The sequence below is a fragment of the Rhinolophus sinicus genome, chromosome 8 (genome assembly GCF_057876585.1).
Source record: "Rhinolophus sinicus isolate RSI-liver-muscle chromosome 8, RSI-T2T, whole genome shotgun sequence".
Lineage (NCBI taxonomy): Eukaryota > Metazoa > Chordata > Mammalia > Chiroptera > Rhinolophidae > Rhinolophus > Rhinolophus sinicus.
The window spans coordinates 11,332,234-11,358,638 of NC_142508.1; the positions used below are offsets into that span (position 1 = coordinate 11,332,234).

The 26,405-nt window shown below is 37.9% G+C and overlaps 1 protein-coding gene across 2 annotated transcripts in view; it reads left to right on the top strand.

Annotated features, from left to right (window-relative positions):
* PTN (pleiotrophin) overlaps positions 1-25,907 on the top strand; it is an 84,789-nt gene extending 58,882 nt beyond the window's left edge. Inside the window, exons 2-5 of one of the 2 annotated variants that reach the window (XM_019750006.3) lie at positions 9,499-9,614; positions 10,524-10,697; positions 13,099-13,260; positions 25,153-25,907. In XM_019750006.3, coding sequence (XP_019605565.1) covers positions 9,500-9,614; positions 10,524-10,697; positions 13,099-13,260; positions 25,153-25,208 — 507 coding nt within the window. In that variant the 5' untranslated portion in view covers position 9,499 and the 3' untranslated portion in view covers positions 25,209-25,907. The remainder of the gene's footprint in view (positions 1-9,498; positions 9,615-10,523; positions 10,698-13,098; positions 13,261-25,152) is intronic. The other variant, XM_019750015.3, reaches the window with a different exon arrangement.
* Positions 25,908-26,405: the final 498 nt, after the last annotated feature.

Genomic DNA, 26,405 nt, shown 5'->3' on the forward strand with positions numbered 1-26,405 from the left:
TATATTCATTTATTTAGCAAATTTGTTATTTTATTCATTTATTTAACAAATATATAACAAATAAATACGTATATTTATTTAACAAATGTATATATAACAAATGTGTGTGTGTGTGTGTGTGTGTGTGTGTGTGTGTCAAACACTGTTCTAAATCGTATAAATGAACATAGTAACAAAAAATAGCATTCTGTCCCTTAGAGGACTTACTTAGGGAGACTGAGGGAAGACGTATACAAGTGTTTGTGTATGCATACACTACTATATACACACGTACACAAACACAATCACAATCACACATGCCCACACTGAAAATCATACTATTGTGTCAAAGGCTTTGATAGAACTTAAGCATTAAGAGGATATTCTCAATGCCATTCGTTCTAATAGGACCTCAAAAGGCCCATGGCTTGTATTGCTGGTAGTTTTCCTTAGGTAGGAATTTGCTTCATGGCTGGTGTGTGGGAGCCAGTGGAATAGCTATGAGGAACCTTAGGAACCCTCGTTGCCGTCTCAGTGTCTGCCTCTCAGGGCAGCTTTGTTCATCTCCCCTTGCTTTGTATGTTACAATGCATGTTTTTATTTGTTTGGGGGTTTTTGAGAAAGAAATACCTCTGTAAAAGAGAATCAACTGCTAGTACTGGTAATGGAAGACAAGAAATCGGAGGGGCCTAAAAAAGGAATGGTTAAACATAATGTTCTAGAGGGTTCCTGTCATTTTTTCCCCAATTTTAGGTGCTAGAGTTTATAGAGTTGATAATGTCCTACTTGTACATTCAGAGGTTGTGAATGGCCAGAGTCTATTCACAATGGGCATGGTACACAGAGCTCCAAAGGTCAAGACAGTATTGCCTCAGCAAAGGCTTCATGGAAGGTGAAATCCGTGTGCTAGACCTTGGAAGGATTTGCCAGATAGAGAGGGGTTTGGGAAGGGACAGCATGAACAAAAGATCAGTTGATTTGAAACAATGTTTTTGGTTTTAAAGAAGTCTAGGTACTTCTTTCTGGCTAAAAAAATACATACTGAGTAGAGGACCAACAGAACAAAGGGAAAGGAATTTCTGTGCGGAAGAAAGGTTTTGAGATACTCTAGAGGAGAACAGCTTTAGAGGAGAATGGAAGGAAACGAGCAAGGCAGACAGAAGGTGAGATAAAGATAGCACAATAATCTGTGACAGGGAAAATTGCCATTTTTGCCCCAAGAAAATTCAATGTTTTGCATTCCAGTATAGGAAAACTCCATCCAAAATGTCAATGGGTTGTCTTCCTACCGTTAAAGATGAAGGGGGCTGCAGTATATGTCACGGAAGCATACTAACAGCAGATATTGTAGGTTGGCCATATGCCCATATGATGTTATTTACTTTGCATAATCTGTAATCTCAAAATATTGTGGGACAGACAGACTTTCTATCCATGTTTACAGCTAAGGAAAATAAGTTTTAGAGAAGTTAAATGTATCATTACATAGCTAGAACTGAGATTCTAACTCAAGTCCAATTTATCTAAAACCCTTAGTTGTTCCTCTATATGAGCTTGTAGCAAATAGATATAAAAGAAAAGGATTAAAAGGAAATTAGAAAATTCTAAAATTCTTAACGACCAACCCCAGTTACTTTCGTTAGTAACACATGAAAGCAGTAAAGGGATAGTTTAACCAACTCAAGTCTCTTTGAATGCATTTGGCTCCAGAAACTAATTGAATACACAGATCTTCACATCACATTCATTTTAGAAAGGGAAACCAAATCCACTGAATAATTGTTTCAGTTGATTTATTTTTTCCTTTCTCATTCCTGAATGCCTTTGTGTATTTAGAGTTGAATTTGAAGTAGAAAGCAATTTTCAAGAAACCTCTATCTTGTAAATATTCATAGGGGTCAGGGGTGAAAGGCTACATGCTTTTAGTCAAAATGGATTTTCTACTATATTACCAAGTCAGAAAACATGAATAAAAGGGAGATCATGTTTAAATTAAATAAACAATGACCATTATTTTTCTTGGAAAAGGTAAGCATTTAAAACTGTGATTTATTTGGTTATTATTTTTTATAAAAATTATGATATTAAATACTAACAGATTATAAGCTGGTAAGATTTCAGGTTTCACTGGGTTGTTTGGTGAGAAATTGTTGACTGTTGGTCAGACCTGGGATCCAGAGATTGTGGTAAAGTGGAGAACACAAGTCAATCAGAAGTGGATGGCTAATTGTTGAATTCCTGAAGGACTATAAACGCTTGAAGGCAAAAATAAGACCATCTCATCTCAGAAGAGAATAATGAGGAACAAAAAGTAATAATTGGGGGTTTCTGATGCGAAATATTTACCAGTAAGAGATATCATACTTCACTAGCTCTTTCTCAGTCATATGCAAGAAACCGTCCAGAACCAGGCTACCTAGGCAGTCCTTTCCAAATCACTCTTCATTGTATCATCTTTTTATTTTTTCACAAAATTTCCCACAATTGCAACTTATCTTATTTTTGAACTTATTTACTTGTCTATCTGTTTACATGTTATTTTCTAACTTGCTCACTAAATGTAAGCATTGTGGAGTCAGCCATCTCATCAATTTTGTTCAACTCCTGTCTCCATTGCCCGGAACAATTTATGCTACAAAGGATACACCTCTTACATATGCTACATAGTTTTTGAATAATTGAGTAAATGGATACACTGTGATAATTCAAATATCAATTAATATGAGCATAAATCAATATTTGTAATGTACTATATGCAAGGACCTGCTTTAAGTAAGTACTATAAATACTGGGGGTGCCAAAATAAATGTATACAAGTGGACATGTTGGTCAATGTTGCTCAAGCAGTAGTTCGCCATCATCAGAAGGGTCTGGATGCTGATGGTAACCATTTTGAGCACCTCTTGTAATTGCAGAAGTCAAATGTGACTTGTGTTCATCTTTTGTTGCTGATATATATCGAGTATTACAATTTTAATAGCTTTTGTCCTTTCTTAAGATATGTATACATTCTTTTGGCACCCTTTGTATATTTAATTAAATGAATACCTTCCAGATTGATAAAAGCCAAGCAATTTCCTTACCTTAAAATGAAGCAATTTAAGATAAGAGGCATTTGATTCTATGACTAAAATTATAGGAACGAGATTAACATTTAATGCTACATAACAGAAATTCTAACTATAAATGTTTTTTGTTTTGTTTTGTTTGCTTCATAGAGAACTTCAGGGACTCAAGTCTGTGGCCTTAACTGAACCCCTGTCTTAAGTTAGTTCACAATCAAGAAAGGGAAATGCCAAATAGTTTTGTGGTTTTTGTCAGAGCATCGTAAATTATAATTGGCTGTATGTCAGGTAAACTTTATTGGTGTGCAAGCTTCATGAGAACAAGTAAAAACGTCTGTCTTACCACTTGTCACTGTTGCACCCTGAGAATACAGCTCAATGGCCGACACAAGGTAGGGGCCCCCAAAATGCCCCATAAACTTGAATTTAAAAAAAAGAAAAATATGCTAATTTGGGGAGGAAGAAGGTGTCAGGATGTGTTTTGGAATCTTCCTGAATCCTCACGTAAAACCGGATGGGGCAGCTTGATTGACAGAAAAACTAAAACCGAAGGACGGGTTTAAAAGCAAAACTCAGGACAGGTTCTTTCCTGCAAGCCTCAGAATCAAAGTGGGTGGGAGCAAACCACTATTACAAGCCCTGGTTGCTATTGGTGTCTGAACAAAAGGTGGCAGAGGGAAGCATCAGAACATCTGACAGGTCTGACAATGGGAAAACCCTAGAACAGCCCATACACATTCACTGTAAATTATGGGGAGCCAGTTTGAAAATGGAAGCTGACCCCATCATGACTCTCATTCCGGACCGGAACCCACAGTGAGGGTAAATGGCTGGTAATAAAATAAAAATTGATCAGGAGAGCAACAATAGAAACACAAGAAAGAGAAGGTCCAGCTAAAAGTAAGGACAGGAAAACAGAATCGGGAAATGTCAGAAAGATAGCTGTCATATTTTATCATCCTATGGAAAGAACAGAAGAAGGAATTTTGTGAAGCTAGAATAGTTGTAAATATGAGCTAGAGAAATGAATTGAGGTCAAATATCTTATAAAGTCACTATGAAAAGGAGAAAGTAAAGAAAATAAAGCTCATCATAATATATCTAAAGGCAGTGAAAGAATATGTTTAAGAAACAGAAAAGCAAAAATCTATAACATACTATTTCAAAATGAGTTAGTTAGTTAGTAAACAAGGAAATGATACAAATGTAAAAGAACATCATAAATCATAATTATAAAAGTGCAGGAATGAGGTGACAGAACTCATGTGAAAACTGTAAATAAAAAAAATATTTTAGAAATGAAGACTAAAGTATAAGGAACAAGACTGAATAAATACAAGTGATACTTTAAAATAATTAGAAGTTAAAGTGAGCATTATTTTAATTTTTTTAATAAAAGAGATAAAATAATTTTAGATAAAATTACAAATATTGAAAATAGGCAAAGAAGAATCAACTCACAAATAGTATGAGATCCTGAAGAAGAAAGCCAAGGAAATGTAATACTAAAAACTCTCATGAACATTAAAATAAAATGAAATTATCTAAAGCTGTGTATTAAAAGAGCCCTTCATTGTCTGAGAATATCAACTGAAAATGAATGATACCAAGTCATATGTTAGGAAAATTATTGCACCTTACAGAAAAAAGATCATTTGGGCATCTCAGCAAAAATAATACATTACTTAATAAGAAAAAAATTAGATTATTATTAGATTTCTCAACAGTAACACTTTACAGTAAAAGAAAATGGAGGAACATAGTTTGGGTACTTAAAGTAAGAAGCTAGAAGTCAAGACTCTTACATTCAGCAAAACTGACCTGCAAGCATAAAAGGGCTGGCTAGATAATCTAGTAACATTCAAGAACTCAAGTAATAATGTTTCCAAAAGCTTTTCTAACAATTCTACTAGAGAATCCTTTCAGACCAACAAAATGCCTAGAGAGACATCAACATAAGGACTGGTAGTCAACGCTAAATATACAGCTGCTTTTATAACAAAAATTAATGAGAATTAATGACATAGTATATAATGACTCAAAATGTCGGATGACACAGCTATGGAACAATCATAAAAATGAGGGCAAAATGAGATAGAATGATGAAATCATTTTAACTCTTCTTAGGATTCATAGCTGGTGCTTTTAGCAGTAGTATTGTTACTCATAAATTATTGTTTATGCAATGTGGGATACATCAAATGATTAATTTCATGATATTTAATTCTGTTATTCCCTATGTATTTTCCTAGCTCTGCTCACAGAAAAAGGCCTGGACTAAAGACCAACTCAGGAATGCTGGGCATCCTTAGTGCCTAGATTGTGGTTTTGAAATGTCATTTACTATAAAAACAGACAAGGCTTCTTGAAGGAATGGTTGAGTTCAGATCTAGAGCAGGAAATGTACAGGTAGACGTGGAACATCTTTGCACACCAGATGTGCAAAGAATGTTCTCAGAGATTATAAGGGTCGTATCAGAAGAATTCAGGAGCCAATTTAATGAAGATCACACTGGCCAAAGACTGGACAATTAGAGCTTCAATAAAGATGAAAAATGTGATGGCTTAAAATCCATCAAATATGAATAAGTTCATAAATTCACAATAATATGCAAAAGAAAAAATAATTGATATCTTCTAATGATGATAGGGAACAAATTCATAATCCTGAAAATTAGTTAAATGAAAGAATTAAGAATTGATCCTACATTTCTTTATGAACTGTAAACAGCATAACAAAATAACAGGTGAGTGCAAATATCTCCGTATGAAATTATCTCAAGTAATAAGTGAAAAGGAAAGAATAGAATTAAAATATCACCATTTTTCGACCCCTATGTCTTAATCAGCTCAGGATGCTATAACAAAAACACCAGAGACTGGGTGGCTTGTGAACAAAGAAGTTCGTTTCTCACACTTCTGGAGGCCGAAGAGATCTAGTGAGAACCCTCTTCTGGGTTGCAGACTGTCAATTTCTCATTGTATCCTCACAGGGCAGAAAGCAGAGAGAGAAAGTAAGCTGTGTTGGGACTTTTATAAGGGCACTGATCCCATTACTGAGGGCCCCACCCTCATGACCTCATCTGACCCTAATTACCTCCCAAAGGCCTCACCTCCTAAGACCATCACATAAAGAGGGGCAGGGTTTCAACATATGAATTTGGTGGGGGAGGGGGACACAAACATTCAGTCCATAATATCCCATCAATAATCATCGCGTACCAGTGGCTGTTAACATCACAAGAGAACAAAGCCCAAATATATTATTTAGCTCCTGGTGAAAGAACAAAATGCCATTTACAGTCTTGCCAAAGGGATAGCACATGGATTTGAATAAACCTCTGCATCCAGCTGTCAATTTGCAGCTCAGCAGAGGAATTGAATTCACCTTGAATTTGCAATTGTCAAAATCCAGAAGGTGGGCTACTCCTGATTCAATGGCCTGGTTTTTGTAAAAAAGTAAAAGGCAAGAAAAAGAAAGGGATGGAGGGCAAACTGTATAATAAAAGCAATTTAAAAGCCATATCAGTTTTTTTTTTTTTTTTTTTTAATTAGACATGTCTAGAGAAGCGCAGTTGAATAAAACCCTCAAGAAATGCAAAGAAGTGATTATGAGTTACTTTCAGAGGGACGGGGCTATTATTGGGACTGGGAACATACAAAGCCTTCAGATGTGACTGGAAAAAGAATTTATCTTATAATCACTAAACTGATGTAATTGCTTTGGGTGGTTTTCTGTATCTCGTGTTTTATTTTACAATAAAAAGGTAGAGAAAATTACTGTTTCACAGGACTTTAGGCAAATAGATAAAAAATGTCTAGAAAGGTCTAGTGAAGTGTAATACATGATGCAGAAGCATTGCAAATCATTCACTGATCACTCTTGGATGTATGAGTCTGCTTGAGAGTCTGTTTCTAGCCCAACTTCAGTGAATTTCGTATCCTGTGGCAAATTCAATGGACTGAGACATCATTTTAGCCTGAATATTCATTCCTCTGTTGGATGTCGTGTTTTGGTCCTATTTTTTGCTAGCTAAATTTTACTGAGCAGTGACTATGTGCTGGGACCCTGTCCTGGGTATTTGAAATAAAAAGAGGGAGGTGGAATGGTTTTTCCACACAAGGGGCATAAAAAGACAATTGCAAAGTGAGATGCTTTTCTTTTTCATTTCATACAAGTTAAATTTCATTGACATGTTTCCTAATTCTCAATAGGGAACCTCTTGACTTTCGTGAACTCCAAAGAAATAGTGGGGATGAAGGTTCTTGAGTATATTTTAGCCTTGCAGGAAGTCAAAAGGCAGAATGCATTTGTGCCCTGACAAGGCTGAGCAAGTCTTTTGGTGACATTAATTAAATCACCTCTCTCTGTTTCTCTCTCCCTCTATTTTTGTCTTTTGCTTTTGGATAGTATTAGGTAGCTCAAAGTGTACACTTATTGTTTCTCAATAAAAGAAATACTATCCTGTTGCAACGTATACAAATATCGAATCATTATGTTGTATACCTGAAGCTAATATAATGTTCTATGTCAATTATACCTCAATCTTTAAATAAAGGAAATCAAAAGAAGTACTTCCTTATAGTAAGTAATAAGAGTATAGGGGTCAATTCACGTAATTCAGCAACTAATAAAATATTTCTTAATATTCTGAGTTAGCTCTATGTCTGCATCTTGCGTTTTTCGTGACAAGTTTGTCAAATAGTTGTTATAATCACTTCCACTTTGCAAATGTCAAAGCAGAGGTTCAGTGTTTGTGATTTGCCCAAGGACATTCCAGAAATTAGGTGGTGGAGCTAAAGTGCGAGTCAAAGCTTCTGCCTCCAAACCCCATGGTTGTCCTTCCCGATCACTAAGGGACAGATTCCAGCATCCTGTCTTCTGTTTATACCAGATGTTAGTCATCTTTAAAACTTCTAGATCCTATTACAATGCTAACGGAAAAAGGGGCTCTCTTTTCCTTCTCATCAGTTATTTCTCTAGAGAAGGGATCAGGAGTTAGTAAATTAACACTATTCATCGGAATTGGTTTCTTTAACTTTGTTTTCCTTTCATCTTTGAGCTTCAGACTTATTAGTGATTGATATTTCTCAACAATAATTTCCAGACACCAGCACCCATCTTTGATAGCCTTCCACTTCACCATTAAACCCTATAAAATTCAATCTGTCAGGGCAAGTGCAACAAAAGATGGCAGGGGGAGGGGGTGAAAATAAGTAAATTATTCAGAAGAACTGAGCCAACTTAGCTAGCCTTTTTCTTCCTCCAGTTTATTTCCCTCTGTGTGAAAAATAAGTCATGACCCTGACCATTACCTGCAGATCAAAGTTCTTGCCTCTGCTCTGTTGGAAATAAGGCAGAGTTACAAATATAAAACCAGGTATATGGATGCTACTATATATACAGGGAGAGATTCTGCCTTTACTTCATGCTAAGGACAAATGAACAGTCAACTGTGCATATGCCACCAGCAAAGGGAACTATTATCTACACACATGCTAATTATTCAAGTATATATGTATATAAAATACCAAGAACACACCAGATGGAGATAAATTACCGCCAGGTGAGTTGCTGCAGCCATTGGCTTGGTATATAGCCATCAGGAAGTGGGTTGTCCTGGGGTTTGGACAGAGATGTCACAAGTTGGCTTTGGCAAAGGGACTTCACATCCTAGGGGAGTCTTTCCAATGTTCTTGTGGGATTTTGATTCATATCAAACGTGGAGAATTTCAAATTATGAGTGAGTGTAAACTCTTCCTCGCACCCTTGAAGTTAGAGGATTTTCAGCACATGCATGTTTGAAAGTGTGTTTGATATAGAGCAAAGGTGTGCTGGCTTTCTACTTCTGTTTTGTGTGTCACTCTTTGGTGGACCAATGAATAATGAGTAATGGAGCAATGATGATCAGAGAACCATGATTACGGGGAATGATAAAAAAAAATCAGAGATATTGTTCAACAATGACACATCTAAAGATATGGCGAACATATACTTGCACAGATAATCCATTCATTGTATCTATTCAAATTATCCATATATATTACAACACCATGATCATTTCTAGGAATTGTCAGGAGTTATGAAGAGGGCTACCATTACGGACTTTACTGAGGGTCACTATCAACAAGATTTACTGTAGGAGTCTGCTCAAACACATGCCATCAAGACTCTTTTGCTTCTGTAATTCTGGAGTCATACTTAGAAAATGGTTGTGTGTGAAGTCTTACATGGAGAACTGTTGGATTTGGTCAGCGAATGTGTGACTGATTGCAGAAGAGCACTTATTTCAGTGGCTGGTGGAGAGAAAAGATAGAATTCTGCCCAAGATAATTGATATGACTCTTCCTAAAATCTAATATTCCAGAAATGGAAAATGGGGCCCGTCGTCAAGGAATTCAGTGAGCCTTCTTCTCTGACCCCGCCTTCTTCTGTTTCTCTGTTTATTCCTAGAATGCCGTCCCAGCAGTACCTGCAGCAGCGTCGAAAATTTGCGGCTGCCTTCTTGGCATTCATTTTCATTTTGGCAGCTGTGGACACTGCTGAGGCAGGGAAGAAAGAGAAACCAGGTAAGCAGTAGGGTTACAAAGGCAGGACTCTTCATTGATTAATGACCATCAATCCAACTGCCTCATTTTTTCCTCCCTTTTTTCCTTCCTCCCTCTTTTCCTCCCTCTCTTCCTTCTTTCTTTCCTTCCTCCCTTCCTTCCTTCCTTTCTTGATTCCTTCCATCCAAGTATTTAGAGGAACCTCCATGACATCCCCTCTCGTTTCCCCCCACCCCCATAAGTTCTCACATATAATGATGGTTATTAACATGGTGATGGTATTACCAGCTACTGCATACAGAACGTTGACCAGGAATCAGGTGTTTTACTTGTGTTGCCCCTCTTCCTCCAAAAGAGTCATGCGAGGAATGTTATTTTATCTCATAACAACAACAAAAAAAAGGAAACTGGAGCTCCAAGAGGAGTAAGCACCTTTTCTGTGTCATTCCCAATGTTGAAAGTAGTGTGTGGAGCTGGGAGTCTGTTTATAGCACAATTATGTTTGGTGATACTGTCTATAAGAGAAAGGAACATTGACTTGCATTGAGATGGCTAATCTGACAACTGTTACTTCTAATTGAATGTTTTCTCATTTTTCGGGTTTAACGGTTTCTGACCATCTTCTCTTTTACAGAAATGTTGGTTTCTAAAAGGAGGTGTCAGTAAATCACTTAGTAAACTCTCTGGCACATAGTTGGAGTTACATTAACATTAGTTTTAGCTCCTTTCTCAGTTTTCTTTCTCCCTTCTCTGGGCCATCCATTTGTTCAATCATTCAGCTAACACTTACTGAGTTCCTACTGTTTACTGAGGACAGAGGTAAAAAGCACAGACACCATCATGAAGGCACTCAGGAATGAACTTGGTTATATCTAAGAGTTAAAGACTTTTCTGGATGTTGATTATTTTGCCTTCCTTTCTTCCTTCCAGAAAAAAAAGTGAAGAAGTCTGACTGCGGAGAATGGCAGTGGAGTGTGTGTGTACCCACCAGCGGAGACTGTGGGCTGGGTACCCGCGAGGGCACCCGGACTGGAGCTGAATGCAAGCAAACCATGAAGACCCAGAGATGTAAGATCCCCTGCAACTGGAAAAAGCAATTTGGAGGTCAGTCCCGCCCCCGTGGTCCTATTGACTTCGTCTTCCACCTGAGATAATTCTTGCATTCTTCTACCCAATACCTTTTTGAGGTTGACGACGATCGTGTATAAATAAGTTCATTTTGTCAGTTACAAAATAACCAGACATCTTGCCCAACCCCAGGGTTCCTCAACTTCAGCAGTACAACAGGTCCTCAAATCAAGTTCCTTTGTTCAACTTCGTTTCGTTATAACATTGATGAGATGACATGGGAGCTTAACTCTTATCTACATCAATTAGCCTATAGTGAAATTGGTTTTATTATACATTGTTCTGCTTAAAGTTGCAAAGCCCATTGACAACTTTAATGAAGACTTACTGTACTAATATTTTGGGCTAGATCGTTTTTGTTGTGAAGGGCTCTTCTGTGCATTGTAGGATATTTAGCAGCGTCTCTGATTTCTACCTAGCTTCTGGTAGCACTCCCCACCTCCACAAACTGTGACAACTAAAATGTCTCCAGATATTGCCTGATGCCCCTGGAGGTCAAAATATTTCCTGATTGAGAACCAATGCCCTAGGAATAGGGACATAAAATATAACCTTGATGTCTCCTAACCATGCTCCTCGATCTATCTTCTCTTTCCTTTGTTTCCTTCTATTTCTATGTTCCTTTTATCTTTCTCCCCTTTTCTTATTTATTCTCCTCCTTCTCCAGATCTTTCTCTGTTACTTTCAGGCCCCCTCTCTCTTTTGATCCCTCCCTACCCTCCACACTGATGCATAGATTTACTTATTGCATCCACCAGAGCTGATTGTAGCCATTTTTTTATAGCTTTTTTTCTCACTGATTATTGCCAGCCTCACACTGGCCTCATCGACCTGTTTGAGAAGGAATCTTTCAACACTTTCAGGTTTAAACCCACTATTGATTACCCAAATTACTTGCTATTTCCACCTTCTTAACTTTCTGTCTTTCTTAGCCATGGTAGGACATTGTTCTCACTGTTCTATAGAAGTGGACTCTGGCCTATAGGCCAGCGAAGAAGGACAATGAATTTGCGCACTGTATCTTTCTTCATTTTCTATAATGATTGGGGCACGTTTTATGAATGGAGATAAGATCTATAAAAGCATGGTGAAATTCAGATGCATCTGGTCTTAAATTGTATGTATGTGGGTATCATAAAAGACCTACCTATAAAAAGTTTTTAAGAGTTTTGTCTTAAAGGACTTGTATCTAGAATATATAAATAAGTCTCAACATTAACAATCTAATTATAAAGTGGGCAAAAGACAATAATAAACATTTTACCAAAGAGGATAACATTGGTGGCAAATACCTGAAAAGGTGTTTGACCTCTTTGCCCACTAAGGAAATGAAAATGAAAACCAGTGAGCTATCACTGTGCACTGTACACCTATCAGAGTGGCAAAAAATAAAAATAAAAAAATGCTACTAACAGCAATGTTAAAGAGAATGGGGAGAAACTAGATCACTCATACATTACTAATAGGAATTTAAAATGATACAGCCATATGGGAAAAGAATATGGCAATTTTCTTACAAAACTAAACATGTGTTTACCATATAATGTAGCAAGAGTTTCATTCTTGGGCATTGATCCTAGAGAGATGAAAATTTGTGTTCCTCTAAATATCAGTACATGAATGTATATAGCAGTTTTATTTGTAATAGCCAAAAGCTGGAAACAATCTGTATGTCCTTCAGCTGGCGAATGGTTAAACACACTGTGGTACATCACATGGAATAATCCTCTGAAAGTATTGGGCTAGAAAGTAATAAAAGGATAAAAGGATAAAAGATAGAAAGGAATGGGCTATTGATACACACAACTCGGATGGACCCCCAGGAAACCACGCTGAGTAAAAACAGCCAATCTCAAAAGGTTACATTCTATTCAAGTCCATTTACGTAGTACTCTCAAGATGACAAAATTGGAGACGTGGAGAATAGAATACTGGTTGCCGGGGGTTAAGGAGATGGGAAGGAAGGAAGGTGAGTGACGAAAAGGATAACCCAGGGGACCCTAGTTTGTAACCGTTCTGTGTATTAATGGTGATGGTATTCACTTGTCTCTACACATAGGATAAAGTCACACAGAACTGAATGCACACACACACACACACACACACACACACACACACATGTAAAAGTGGTAAAATCTGAATAAATTCTGTGGACTGTATCCATGTCAGTTTCCTGGTTGTGCTATTGGTCTGTAGTTGTGCAAAAGAGCACAACTGAGGTAAATTGGGTGAAGGGTATATGGGATGGCATGTACCTGCATGTGACTCTACAGTCATCTCACTACAAAAAAGTTACAAACAGAAGTGTATCTTTATTTTCATGGCATTGTAATAGGACCCTTTCAAAGATTTCTGTTTGGTCCTCCCCTGCCTTTAGCGGAGTGCAAATACCAGTTCCAGGCCTGGGGAGAATGTGACCTGAATACCGCCTTGAAGACCAGAACTGGAAGTCTGAAGCGAGCCCTTCACAATGCGGATTGCCAGAAGACAGTCACCATCTCCAAGCCCTGTGGAAAACTGACCAAGCCCAAGCCTCAAGGTGGGTTCCTACCCTCACACCACAAGGGTAACGTGAATGGATTGGTGGACTCGGGCAGGAGCTTCAGATGTGGAAACTCAAATTTTCCAGAAGGAAATCTTAGGTGAATTACCTTCAAAAAGGAATTGAAAAAGCTCCATACGTTGAGCATCACACAAGTACTTTTTCAGCAGACAATTGATGGGTTCAAATTGAAGTCGTCTGCCTAGACGGGGGTTATAGGAACAGCCTCCTAGCACAAGTAAACAGCTTAGCAAAACAGGCCAATTAAGAGAGTGACTATACATCCCAAGCCCTAAATTGATACTACATCCTGACAGGTAGGAACAAACTATGAAGATCAAGAGGCAAAAAATTTAAAATCAAGTCTCTCTTAGATTATTCACCGTATATAGTTTTCATGAAATCAGCTAAATTATTTTACATTTTTCCACCATACCACTTGATAGGTCCTATATTTCTTATACTTCTTTTAGAGACTTTATGTATTTTTTTTTCAGTCAGATTCACTTACAACTACATTTATCGTGGGATATTTAAATTATGGAGAGCTATGTTTCCATTCAGTCCCAGAAAGTCAGACTCTGCTCTCACAGGCAGGAACTGAACCAGAACAAGAATCATGGCCGTGGTTTCATACAAATAGAATCCCAGCTGAGGGAAGTAAAGGAGGCATTAAACTCTTTTATCTCTTGGGTGTTATGGGCCAAATGGTGTCCCCGCTCCATCTAAGAATAAGTCACCAATGCCTTTTCCTATTTGAACTCAGTACCTGAAAAGGATAGAGGGAGGGGAGCCCTCATTTTACTGGGGCACTGCGATTAACACTGTTCATCATTTAATTTAAGCTTCAGAGCAACTCTCTACAGTATATTTTATTTAATCCTATTCTGTATATGAGAAAGCAGGCTTCTGATATTATCACTGGAATGCAGAGTCTAAGCTGAGGCTGAGTCAAGGCTTGTACGGAAGCCCCCTAGATGAGCTGAGACTTCCCTACGTGCCATAGGCAACATGCCCCAATGATCATCTTGTATCCTTCTAGAATCTTGCGTTATTGTTGACGTGGAAATTATTAGTTGTGACTTTTTAAACTAGGTACATCAATAAAGGGGTATTATGAAGCTCCTTTGGATACCAACAGGATAGGATGGCATGATGTCGGCTTCCTGAGTTTGCCTGGCAGAAGGGTGTTCTCAAATGGTTCCTGGTACAGTCAGACGCAATGGCAAGCAGTGGCACATGGATGGCTGTCTATGTTATAGGTGGTCCAGGGAACAGTGTTAACCCCTCCTGCTGTCCTGTCCACCAAAATCACACTTTTCTGTTAAATTTCCTTGCTCCAGATAACTCTAATTCCTTTTATTTCTTCCCAACTATTTCTAAAAGTTTTGCCATGTCTCTGCTTTTTTTTTTTTTTTTTTTTTTTGGACAGTTGCCCAGCCCTCTTTTAGGTTTGACAATTCATCTTTAAAGATCAAACGAACGGCAACTGTTGAAGTGCAAGATTCAGCTGTGTGCGGGACACAGCACTTGGCAGCTGATTATTAAATGGAAAAAGGGGTCAGTAAAGTGATATTCCCAGCATTCTCCATTCTTTCCCCACTCAATAGATTCTTCTGTTAGTTCTTTGAAAGATAAAAGAAGTTCCCCAACATTTTTTCTTTCTTTCTATTTTCTGGGCTCTGACATCCCTTAGGAATGAGCATGGCGGCACTCTATGGATGAGTTTTGCCGGACTGAGAGACTTCTGACTGTGTTGAGAGAGGTGAAGGGGCAGAATCCCACCGCAGGCTACCCTGTGATGGGCTCCCTCCCTCCTGAAACCCTGGAATGGGCGGTGGTGGGTTGATGACTGCTGCCCTCACATTTCACCAGAGAGAGGCGGCCTGGGGTACTTTGCAGAATATTGTTCTTCTTGATCAGAGAGAAACACTCTTATTCAGTTTGGTCTCAAGGTTTTGATTTTTATTCTGTTTGTGGAAATCTTTGAACATCTATATTTATTTTATTTTGTTTCATTGTATTAAGTCTTTAATCCATTTTGAGTTTATTCTTGTATATGGTATAAGAAAATGATTCAGTTTCGTTCTTTTGCCTGTGACTACCAGTCTGTCCAGTTTTCCCAACCCCAGTTATTGAAGAGACTGTCTTTACCCCGCTGTACAGTCTTGCCTCCTTCATCATAGATTAATTGACCATAAAGGCATGGGTTTTTCTGGACTCGGTTTGGTTCTGTTGATCTTTGTGAAGATCTGTATTTTATGTCCCATCCATGATACTGTACATGAAGTGAAAAGATCGAATTCTGCTCTTTTCTTATTAGACTGACATCTGTTTTGTCTTCTGTAAACTGCAATGACTACCTCATAACACTGTCATAAAGATGAAGTAATATATGTAAAAATGCTCGATGAATGTGCAGTATTTTTAAGAGGATTTCCTTCCTTCCAAATGAAGTTCTTGAGTCTTGAGGTGGATGTTTCCCTCGACACCTTTACAGGCAAAAAAAAAAAAAAAAAAAATTGTGGAATGGAGAATACAATAGTAGGAATTATAGCTAGTATTTATTGAGAGCCAAGTGTGTTTTGTTTATAGTTTAGCCCATTACTCACACCTTGTGTCACTGAATATTCAAAAACCTCTGTGAAATGGTCACTGTTATCATCCCCAATTTTAAATATGAGGAAACTGAGGCTCAGAGATGCCGAGTGTACGGTTATATGGCTAATAAGCAGAGGAGCCAGGCCTTAATTACGGGGCCATCTGATCCTAGATCGCCAGCTTCAAGCACAGTTCCTGCCCCTGAATCTGCTCAATTCAGTGATCTCAGTTGCTAATCTAAGAAAGGTAAGGAATTTCAGACCCCCTCATCTTTCCTTAAATTCCTCTTTTCTTGATGGCTTTCCATCAGCAACAGAATCAGATCCCGGCATGTCAGGCACCATCTCATTGGGCCCTTGCCTGATCCTGGCTCCAGACGCTGGCCCGAGTACTGTGCCCGTACCGGAACATCCCAGGGATGGCTGGATGGGCCATGATTTCTTATACATCCATTTCTATGTATCTGTGGTTCTAGAAACCCGGACCCTGTTCTCCTTCTCCCGTACTTCTTGCCTTTTGTTCATTGAGCACATCTTTGTTGCATGGGAACTGTCTGCTAGAGTTAGTACCAAGGGTAAATCAGTGACCTACCTGGACCTATGGTGCAGTAGGAGAAGCAGAAAGACAAATCCTAAGGTACTGCACAGAATCACAAGCGCTGTGAAGGAGAGAAGCATATGGTCCTTTGGCATTGCTTCCAATTGAGTCATTTATTTATAACGTCTATTAAGAGCCGGCCGTGGAGCACGCAGTGTGGTAACTGCTGGTGATGTTAAATGTTTCCTCCACTCTTACTGCTCTGTTCTGGTGGTGATGGTGAGTAAACAATGGTGACAAATAAATAATAATTAAAATAACAACTACATATTGGAGTACGTGTTCTTAAAAACTAAAGAGCTAAGTGTTAGGCTGATTGGGTTGGGGTGGGAGGATGGTGCTAAGTTAGAGTAACCAGGGAAAGCTTTTTTGAGAGGTATCTTTTGAACTTAGTCTTAAAGATAGAGAAGGAATAGCCATACTAATGTTCTGAATGAAGCAAGGGGAAGGTCAAAGCCCCTGAGGCCAAAAAGAGCTTGTTGTGTTCAAGGACCAGAGAAGAGATCAGTGTGAAAACTTACCACACTTCGTTATTGATTATATTTCCCATACTGTCCTTTACATCCCCATGACTCTTTTGTAACTACCAATTTACACTTCTCAATCCCTTCACGTTTTCCGCCCAGCGCCCCGCCTCCAAACCTATGCCCATCTAGCAACCATCGGTTTGTTCTCTGTATCTATGAGTGTTTTGTTTGTTTATTTTGTTCTTTAGATTCTACATATAATTGAGATCATATGGTATTTGCTTTCTTAGTCTGACTTATTTCACTTAGCATAATACCCTCTAGGTCCATCCATGTTGTTGTAAATGGTAAGAGTTCATTTTTTTTTTTTTTTATGGCAGAGTAATATTCAATTGTATGTATGTACCACAATTTCTTTATCCTATTATCTATTCATGGGCATTTCAGTTGTGTCCGTATCTTAACTATTGTGAATAGTGCTGCAGTGAACATAGGGCATTGTTAGATGGATACTAGACTTATCAGGGGATCACTTCATAAATTATATAAATGTCTAACCACTATACTGTACACCTGAAACTAATATAAAATAATACTGAATGTTAACTATAATAAAAAAATAGTCACGGGGATATAAAGTACAGCATAGGGAATATAGTCAATAATATTGTAATGTGAGTACAATATAGCTGCAGTGTCACGGTAATAAACTTATTGGGGTTATCACTGTGTGAGGTATATAAATATCTAATCACTATGTTGTTTTGTACACCTGAAACAACAACAACAAAAGACTTACCAGACTTTCTTTGTCGAGCATGCAGTTGCTGGCAGGACTCGCACCTCTGATAAGACATATATTTATTCCTCTGTAGCAAGAGCACGTTTTTTTTCCTCTCTGGACACTGAGCCTCTTGAAGGGCAGGAACCACATCTCGCTCGCCTTTGTACGTTACTGCATCTCATCGTCCTTAGCTCCTGAGAGGAACTCATTGAACAGCACTGACTCCAGTGAATGAATGAATGAATGATGTGTCTAACTAAATTGTCCTGGTCTGTCTCACTGGGACACATCATTCATTCATTGGCTGCAAAAATGTACAGAGACATCGTCGTTAAAGTACAAAGTTCTCACCTGGAAGAAGACTTACCTGGATGTTTTACTTCCAATTCTTAGCAAAGAACTTTTAGTCCTAATGGCCAGGACAGACGTGAAAACTAGGAACTATAACTATTTGTAGGGTTTACTTCACCCTGTGTGTCTGCTTTTGTCTCCCTTGTTAAAGTCCATGCTCGGAGGTTCGTTAGCTGTGCTCACACAAAACAGCTATATAGTAATTAGTATTGAGGAAGGCTGCATAGTAGAGCAATGTTCATACTAATTAGTTACTAGGTTAAGAAATCTTTTTTTTTGCTCCCCCCAAAGCTTTTGCAATTCTCCCTTCTAACTTCTACTGGATTGAGAATTTCTGCTTTGTGTTTTAAATTGTAGCTATTGCCATCCGCATTTCTTGACTGTCGTAAAAGTTGTTCCTATTTATTATTTATGACGTGACAGGCATTATACTAAGCCCTTAACGTGTAGGGTCTTACTTAATCCCCACAGCAGCCTCAAGAAGATTTGTTTACATTTTATCAATGAAGACACAAAGGTTGCCACTTGTGCAAGGTCACCCAGCCAGTGAGGGGGTCAGGCTTGAACTTGAAGTCAGGACAGCCTATGTCCAGAGTTCTTTTCTGTTATAACAATGCTTCCCAAACTGAGTGCTCCCAACTCTTTGGGTATTCTAAAAAAAAATAATAATTTTGGTTTTTGTTTCAACGGTAATCCCAAAGCACGTTTGAGGTCACTTAAAATGGAATCATTTAACTCTACATAATAGAGTCATGTCAGATAACTTTTGGCTCTAGCTTGTTTTTGTGTAATAATTGCAATGAAGCACATAACTTTTAGTGGTCCATTTCTCAAGCTAGCATCCTTTAAAGGGGCTGCGTTCCTCAAGAGTAAGACATAGCAATGTAATGCACCCATTACGTCCAGCGGCCTGCCAAGCTGGACCCCAGGCGGATTCAGCATTGCCTCCTCTCCACTGGGAGATTCATAGCAACTCTGATGCTTCACAAGGATCTGAGGCACCGCTGTCCTGGTAGCAGTGGAGACGCTTGTCACACTCCCAGCGACTCCAGCCAGTTCTGCATTGATGCAAAACCTCCGGGAACCTACAGGGAAATCAAAACAGGCTGGCTATTGCTCAGCGCACGAGGCACAGAGGCTCTTATTTGCTGATAATAATTTAACATTTGTACTTCCTTTCAAGAAAATCATTTGCTAGCACATATCTAGAGCTTTAAAAATATCCTCTTCTTTGATCCAGTAGATCCTTTTCTAATAATATGTCCTAAGGCAAAACGTAAACATACAATGATTTGTCTGTAAAAACACACGTTAAATCTTTATTTATAATAACAAAAAGTGGAAACATGCCAACTGGCCAACAAAAGAAGAAAGGTTATATAAAATATGGGCTGGAATGTCATAAAGAAATACTACTCAGTCATGTTTCAAAGTATATGCAATGACGTGGAAAATAATACAAGAGAATTTTTAGTATAATAGAATTTATCAGCTGTCAGTATGTTCCTAAAGTATAATGTTGCATATATTCATAGAAAGGAAACATAAATAGAACCTGCTGTTAAAAGTGTTACCTCTATATTGTGAAACTATGAGTAATTTCTGTTAGCATGTAAATTTTTTTTTAATTTTCCATATAAGCCTTTATCACTTTTAAAAACGGAAAAATAATATGTTTTAAAGAAGAATGAAATAACTCAGAGAGGAAAAACTCTCTTCTCTCCAGGCTAAATCTACCACAGACGTACCTTTCTTCCTAGTAATTCATTCTCCCTGTAATTGCTGTCTTTTACATCACACATATGTGCAAGGTCGTAGTAATCTTACAGCAAGAGAAATTGGCATGAAGCCATAAAAATAGCTGACACATACCCACGATCTTTAATATAAATAAATACACACTTTTAGAGTACTTTCCAATGTTGAAAGATCCTCACACAGAGCAATCTTGAAAACACTCCTTGTAATGTGAGCTCTGTGAGAGCATAATTTAGACTCATTTGCCATATATCTCAGCATCAAGAACAGCACCCAGTATGTAGTGGATATAGAGTGTGTATTTGCTAAATGGATATGCTTTTGAACAGTAATAGTAAAATGGAATCTTAGAGGTGGTAATTGCACATGATATTCCCAGTGGTCCTCTGAGGAGGATCTACCAGGTTTTATTATCCCCAATTTATGGGAAACAGATGCACAATGATTGATTGGTCCAAGATCCCAAAGCTGGTAAATGGTAGACATCAATTCAAAGCAATTCCCTAGGTGAAGACTTGATTCTCTGTATGATCCTAATGGAATTGTTTCCCTATCGCCTTACTAAACAAATGGCCACGGTGCCACTTATTACGTCAGTGTCCATCAGTATTTTGTTTTCTATCCAGAATAAGAAAGAAAAAAAAAAGATGGACTCAGAATTTATTGTAGCATGGCTCATATTATGCCTTTTTCTCACTGCCTCTCTTCTTTCCTCTCTGTAGTTGCTATGCATGTAAAGAATTGTCTGGGTTAAATTTTGAGTTTTCTACATAGAACAAGGTAAAGATGGCTCTCCAGGTGCTATGATTCACAGTAATAGGAGGAGCCTGAATCCTTCCTAGAGTAGTTCTTTTCAGGAAAGTCTTAGGACTTTCTCTACACTTTCAAACATATCTAAAGCAACCTTTTTCTATGAAAATAACAAAAATGTTTACAAACCTACCATAAGAGGTGAGTATTGTCCTCCAGCAACTTACAAACTGCTGGAAGAAGGATGAAAGTTTGTAAACCCAGAAAGTGAAAACACACCAAGGACACCACTGTGAGTTTCCATCGAGAGATCATCCAAGGGAACAGAGCGAGTCTCTTCTCAGGCAGGTGCCCTTTCCTCTCACATTTTGACAATAGCTCAGTTCCTGTTTGCATCCCTTTTTGCTTCACAGCCTTGATCCAGATGGGGAAGAGTGACATGTAGCCCGGGGTGTTATTTGATGTGTAGCTTGCGTACACTTTCTTCGCTTGACTTGACTCTTTCCAGTGTGAACTAAGGTGCCCTACTGTGTCACGTCAGGATAGTGATCACATTGGCTCTTAAAAGCTTTGAGTAGCTGCTGTATGACTTAATTACAAAGCACTTTGCCAGAACCCTGCTCTGGGCCAATTCATGACCCTTGTGCTCATAGTAAAGATTTCTTTCAATGTAACCTTGAAAGGCTACTAAAATGGGACATTACTTTTACCCGCAGAGTTATTTCAGGCTTCTACTTTAAAGACCAAAAAAAAAAAAGTTTTGAGAAATTTGGATAAATTTTATATATGTTTGGTTTAATTTGGTTTAATTTTATTCTTCATAAAATATTTTTGTTTGAAGAACTGAAACATTGCAAGATTCTAATTGAATTTACACTCCTTACTTTCCTTGGGAAATACTATTTTCTATGTACTAATGGGTTGACTCTTTTTGTTTCCCATTCAAGTGTTCATTTCTCCACTCTGTGCAACCAGTATTTCAGGAGCACTTATTATTTGCCAGGCACTGAAGACACAGATGCAAAAGATAGATATTGTCCCTACTCTCATATGATGGGGAAAATGCATATTAAATAATTAGATATAAAATTCATAGTCCAGTTCTAACTTTGGTAAGAGCAATGAGAGACACAATGGAAGTATCTAACTGTGGGTGGAATATGCTTAGTCTGGGAGCTCTGGAAAGGCTTCCTTGAGGAACTAAAATTGAAGCTAAGATCTTAAGGATGAGTAGAGGTTGGCTAAGCAAAGGTAAGATAGTAGGAGTAAAAACACACAGGTAGAAGGAACATAATGTATAAAGGCTGAGGTGGAAATAACCAAGGAAAATTCAAAGAGCCACCATAAGGAAGATGGGTGTGTGGTGAGCAAGTGAGGCATGTGTTCTTGCCGTGCTACAAATTTGTTTATTTAATTAAAAATTCACTAATCAACTATAACATACTAAGCACTGTAGGCTAAGGATATAACAGTGAGTAGAGATTCTGTCCTCTCATGGGAGTTAAATGCTCTGACAGGGGAAATAAAGAGAAAAGACTTCTAAAGAATACCAAAAGGTCCACAAATTAGAAGAGGTGTCAAAACTGGTACCTGACAGAGGAGAGGCATTAAGAAAATGGAAGTAATAGTGGAAGTGTAGGATTGATGGAATGAAGAGTTGGTTAGTAGGTCCAAGACTAGGAGAGAAAATGAATCACATGCTTGGGGAATTGAAATAAGTGTAAATGTGGAGATTCAGGTAAAGGGAGGTGATTTGAATAATGGGCAAGACATAAGCACAAAATAAGACCAATAGGCAGTTACTACAGATGTGACGGTTAATGGAGACAACGTGGTGTTGTAGAGCTCAGGGAAAGGCCTCTCATCTGATTCTACTGCTGGATCATTGTAGCCCTTGAGAAATCACTGACACTCTTTTGGCCTCTATTTCTCCAACCATTACGTAGGAGAGTGGGGTGACGTTCTTTCCAGATCATAGCTTCCATGATACTATTTAAAACCTTCCTGTTGACTGGATAAAACTTGAGAAGTTGTTCATACATTGTTGAGGCCACAGTGACATAAATGCAAAAGATGGATTTAGTCTGTGGGTAAAATGTACATGAAAGTCATTTAGTCTGTGGGTAAAATGTACATAAAAGTCACAAAATGCTGCTTTTGATTGAAAGCAATATTATTGACCCAATTTTCTTCTTTATTCTCAAAAATTTAAACCCTTCATTATGTGAGAAGTCCAATTAACTTCATGCAAATGCAAATTCTTCCTTCTTTTCACTGCTTTTTACTAAAGAGTCCTCATTTTTCTAGTTATATAGATTGAACTCAAAGTGGACTTAAGTTCTGTAGTGTGTCAAATGAATGCTATAATGACTTGCCAGTTTGTAAAAAAAAAATTGATTGGCATTGTGCGAGTGAAATGGGCAATGGGTTGATTTCTTGGTATTAGCAAGGTGTTAATTAATGAATATGAAATAAATGTCAGGTGCAGGTAGCAGAGAGGGGATGTGCCCTTGCCTTTACCTAAGAGAACTGAGGAGAGGGTCCCATTCCCAAAGTGTTCCCTGAAATGAACAACCTACATTGGCTGTATCAGGTAGTGTTCAATATGCAGAATAACTTCAAGTTTTATTAAGTAAATATACACACGCACCTGATCAGTATGACATCCACTCAGACTTATGTATGAAATAGGGGCATGCTAGCCAAAATATGCAAATTATTACCACAAACATCGACTCTACCAGAGAACTAGAGAATTACAAATTACTGAGCATTCCCCAGTAAGGAATTTGGAGAAATTGGATGAGGGAAACCAGAGTTATATCCCAGTGAACATCCTAGATTATTACCTGAGGATAACATTCTAATATACAGCTGTTACTTAAAATGTCAACCAAAGACTGGACATTATTACATGTGATGTGTAGCCATTGATTATTTGTTCAGAGATTAAACAGAAAACATTCTTTGACCTAACAGGTATCTATGAACTTGGAAGGTCTGGTTATCTCACTTTTCATGAGTCAAAAGAAGGAGACATTTATAATGACAAGCGAAAATAGAGGGGAAGTGGAAGTGTCTTTGGTATAGAAAGGGGTTCGCAATTAGACCCCTTGATAGACATGAACAAAATGAATACTGGTGAGCAGCAATTTAGGAGGATTTTAGCAATTGCTGGCCTAATTGCACTCTTGAAACTTGAGTAAAGGAAGCTGAAGACAGAAAAAAAAAAAAAGAAATTCTACTTTGCTTAGTTTATGATGAAGTTTAGAACTTATGTGAAGAAGTGATGAGGATAAGAATGGAAGAGTTTCCAGCTCTGATTCAGTATAAAGTGGGATTTGTACAACATTTGTGATTGGCATCACGTCCCCTCTCATCATAAGCCTTAGGACCCTGCTGACCCTGATCTCAACTGACCATTGTCAGTATGTCCTGATGATGATAAAGACCATTAACTATGCAGAGAAATGACCTCTTGTTCTTAGTCTATTATCACACTAATGATAACTGCTAACCTTTGTTGAGCACGTGCTATTGTGCCATGTTTTATTTTCAGTGGATTTCATACAGCTCATTTAATTTGGATGTTAACCCTATGAAGTGGTACTACTCATATGCCCATTCACAAGTAAGAAATCTGAGACACAAATACAGGAATTAACTTTCCCAGAGTCTCACAGTAACGTATGGATGGAGCCAGGATTGAAACTCGGGCAGTTTGGCTCCAGAGCCTGTAACCCATACATTTCTAACCCATACGTTTCTGCCACTACTGTGGACCAAATGGGGGAAGGTTTTCAGAAGCCTTTAGCAATAGTGTTTCACTTGTTAGCCCAGCGATCCTGACCATTTTCATCTTTGGAGCCAAAGTTGACATATCCTGTTCCATACTGCATCCTTGTATGCTTAGGAAAAGGGAGACGGCAAGATGATTGAATGGCAAAAGGATGGGGCCTTTTGACTTAAATCCTAATAATTTTATTTACCTGGTTTAGCCCAGGTTGATACATTCCATTTGCTTCACCCAAGAGTGGCGTCTCTACAGGGTCAAAGCTCCATGTGGTTCACAGCTGGTCCTTCTTATATGAATAGATGGCCAAATATAGAAGCAGAGAGCCAATCAGGAGTGGAAGCACTTTGAAATTATTCATCAGAAAATATGCTCATCAGCAGTTCCATGAAAAAGGAACGTGGAACATGAGGGGCTAAGTGAAGCTCTGATAGTTCTCCAATGAATAGTGACCCAGCTCATTCTCCCAGAATGCCTGTTGTGTTTCTCTTTTTCAGTTAGGACCCCCAGACAGTATTTCATATATTAAGTGATGGCTGCCAACAAGATAGCAGGCATTTATAGGTGGTCACATGGAGTAGACTGTATTCCTCATGCTTATTCTCATTGACACTCTCCTCGCAAAAGCAGGTACACACATGTGTACACACATGTACAACACACACAGATGTGCCTTGTCTATCCACCTAAGCGTTTCATTCCTGAGCAGCTGTAAGAAAAGTGGCTATCCACCCAAAGCTTACTAATGTGATGCTTTTCCTTCTCTTTCTTTTTATTTTTCATCACAGCAGAATCTAAGAAGAAGAAAAAGGAAGGCAAGAAACAGGAGAAGATGCTGGACTAAAAGAGGCCACCTTCTGTAGACCACGAAAAGGACGTCAGCCGGCAGGCTCAGTTAACTATTGCATTTATACCTACCGTAGGCTTTTTATTCAAAAATTATCTATAGCTTAAGTATACAATAGGCAGAAACAAAAAGAAAAGAACATTTTTGTAGTAGCATTTTTTAAATGTATACCATAGTACCACCATAATAAAGGACTGTAATCCTATTTAGAAAGTTGACTTGTAGTACATGATAAATGATAGAAAATTGAGGTAAGTTTTTTGAAGTTACGTGATATTTTACATTTAAAATCCTTTTTTTTTTTTTTTTACATTTTTTTTTTCTTTTGGCAGCATTTCTTTCTTTAAATGTTATCACCATGTAAACTACTTCTCTTGTTAGGTAATTTTTTTCACCTAGACTTTTTTTCCCAATTGAGAAAAACATATACTAAACAAAGCAATAAAATATAATCATCCCATTTGAGGAAAACATTTTGTTTTCTGCCAATGGATTAAAAAATATTTTTGGTCAGCAAAATAGGGGGAGGGGGCAGAGCATGCACTAGTTCAATGTTGACTTTTTTTTTTAAGAAAAGCATTAAAACATGAAATTCTTTCACTTTGGCAGAGCATTTGTTTTCTTGATGAAACTATTTTTCCATCTAAGGAAAAAAAAAGACTAGGAAAATAAATCAAGGTGATGCTGAAAAAAAGATGCTTTTGTGTGCAATAATTTGATACTGTCACCCTCTTGCATTTGTCACCTACACTCTCCCAGTCAAGCTATTAGCATTGAGAATTTATCATACAAACTAATTAAATCACTCTTGGGCCCAAATGTTATAGAGGGTTTATATAGATGTAAGTATGAATAATGGAGACGTAGATATAAATACCAATATGTCTATATCTATATATTTTTAATTTTACATCAATATTTTGTGGGTTCACTAGTGATACTGAATTGAACAAAAGTCCCAAAGTAGTCTAGTAGTAAAGTAGTTAGTAAAAGTTCTCTTCTTGTACTGAGGAAATCCCGGCTTGCACAGTCCAAATCAGCATCAGAGTAACACTATGCAAAACGGTACTTTGTGCTTGGTTTCCGTAAACCCAGAATTCCTGCTCTATTATCTACCATATGATGCCAGAGATTATTTACTACTTTCCTTTTTTGCTGGGCTCTAAGCACAGTTTTTAAGTAAACAAGTCTATG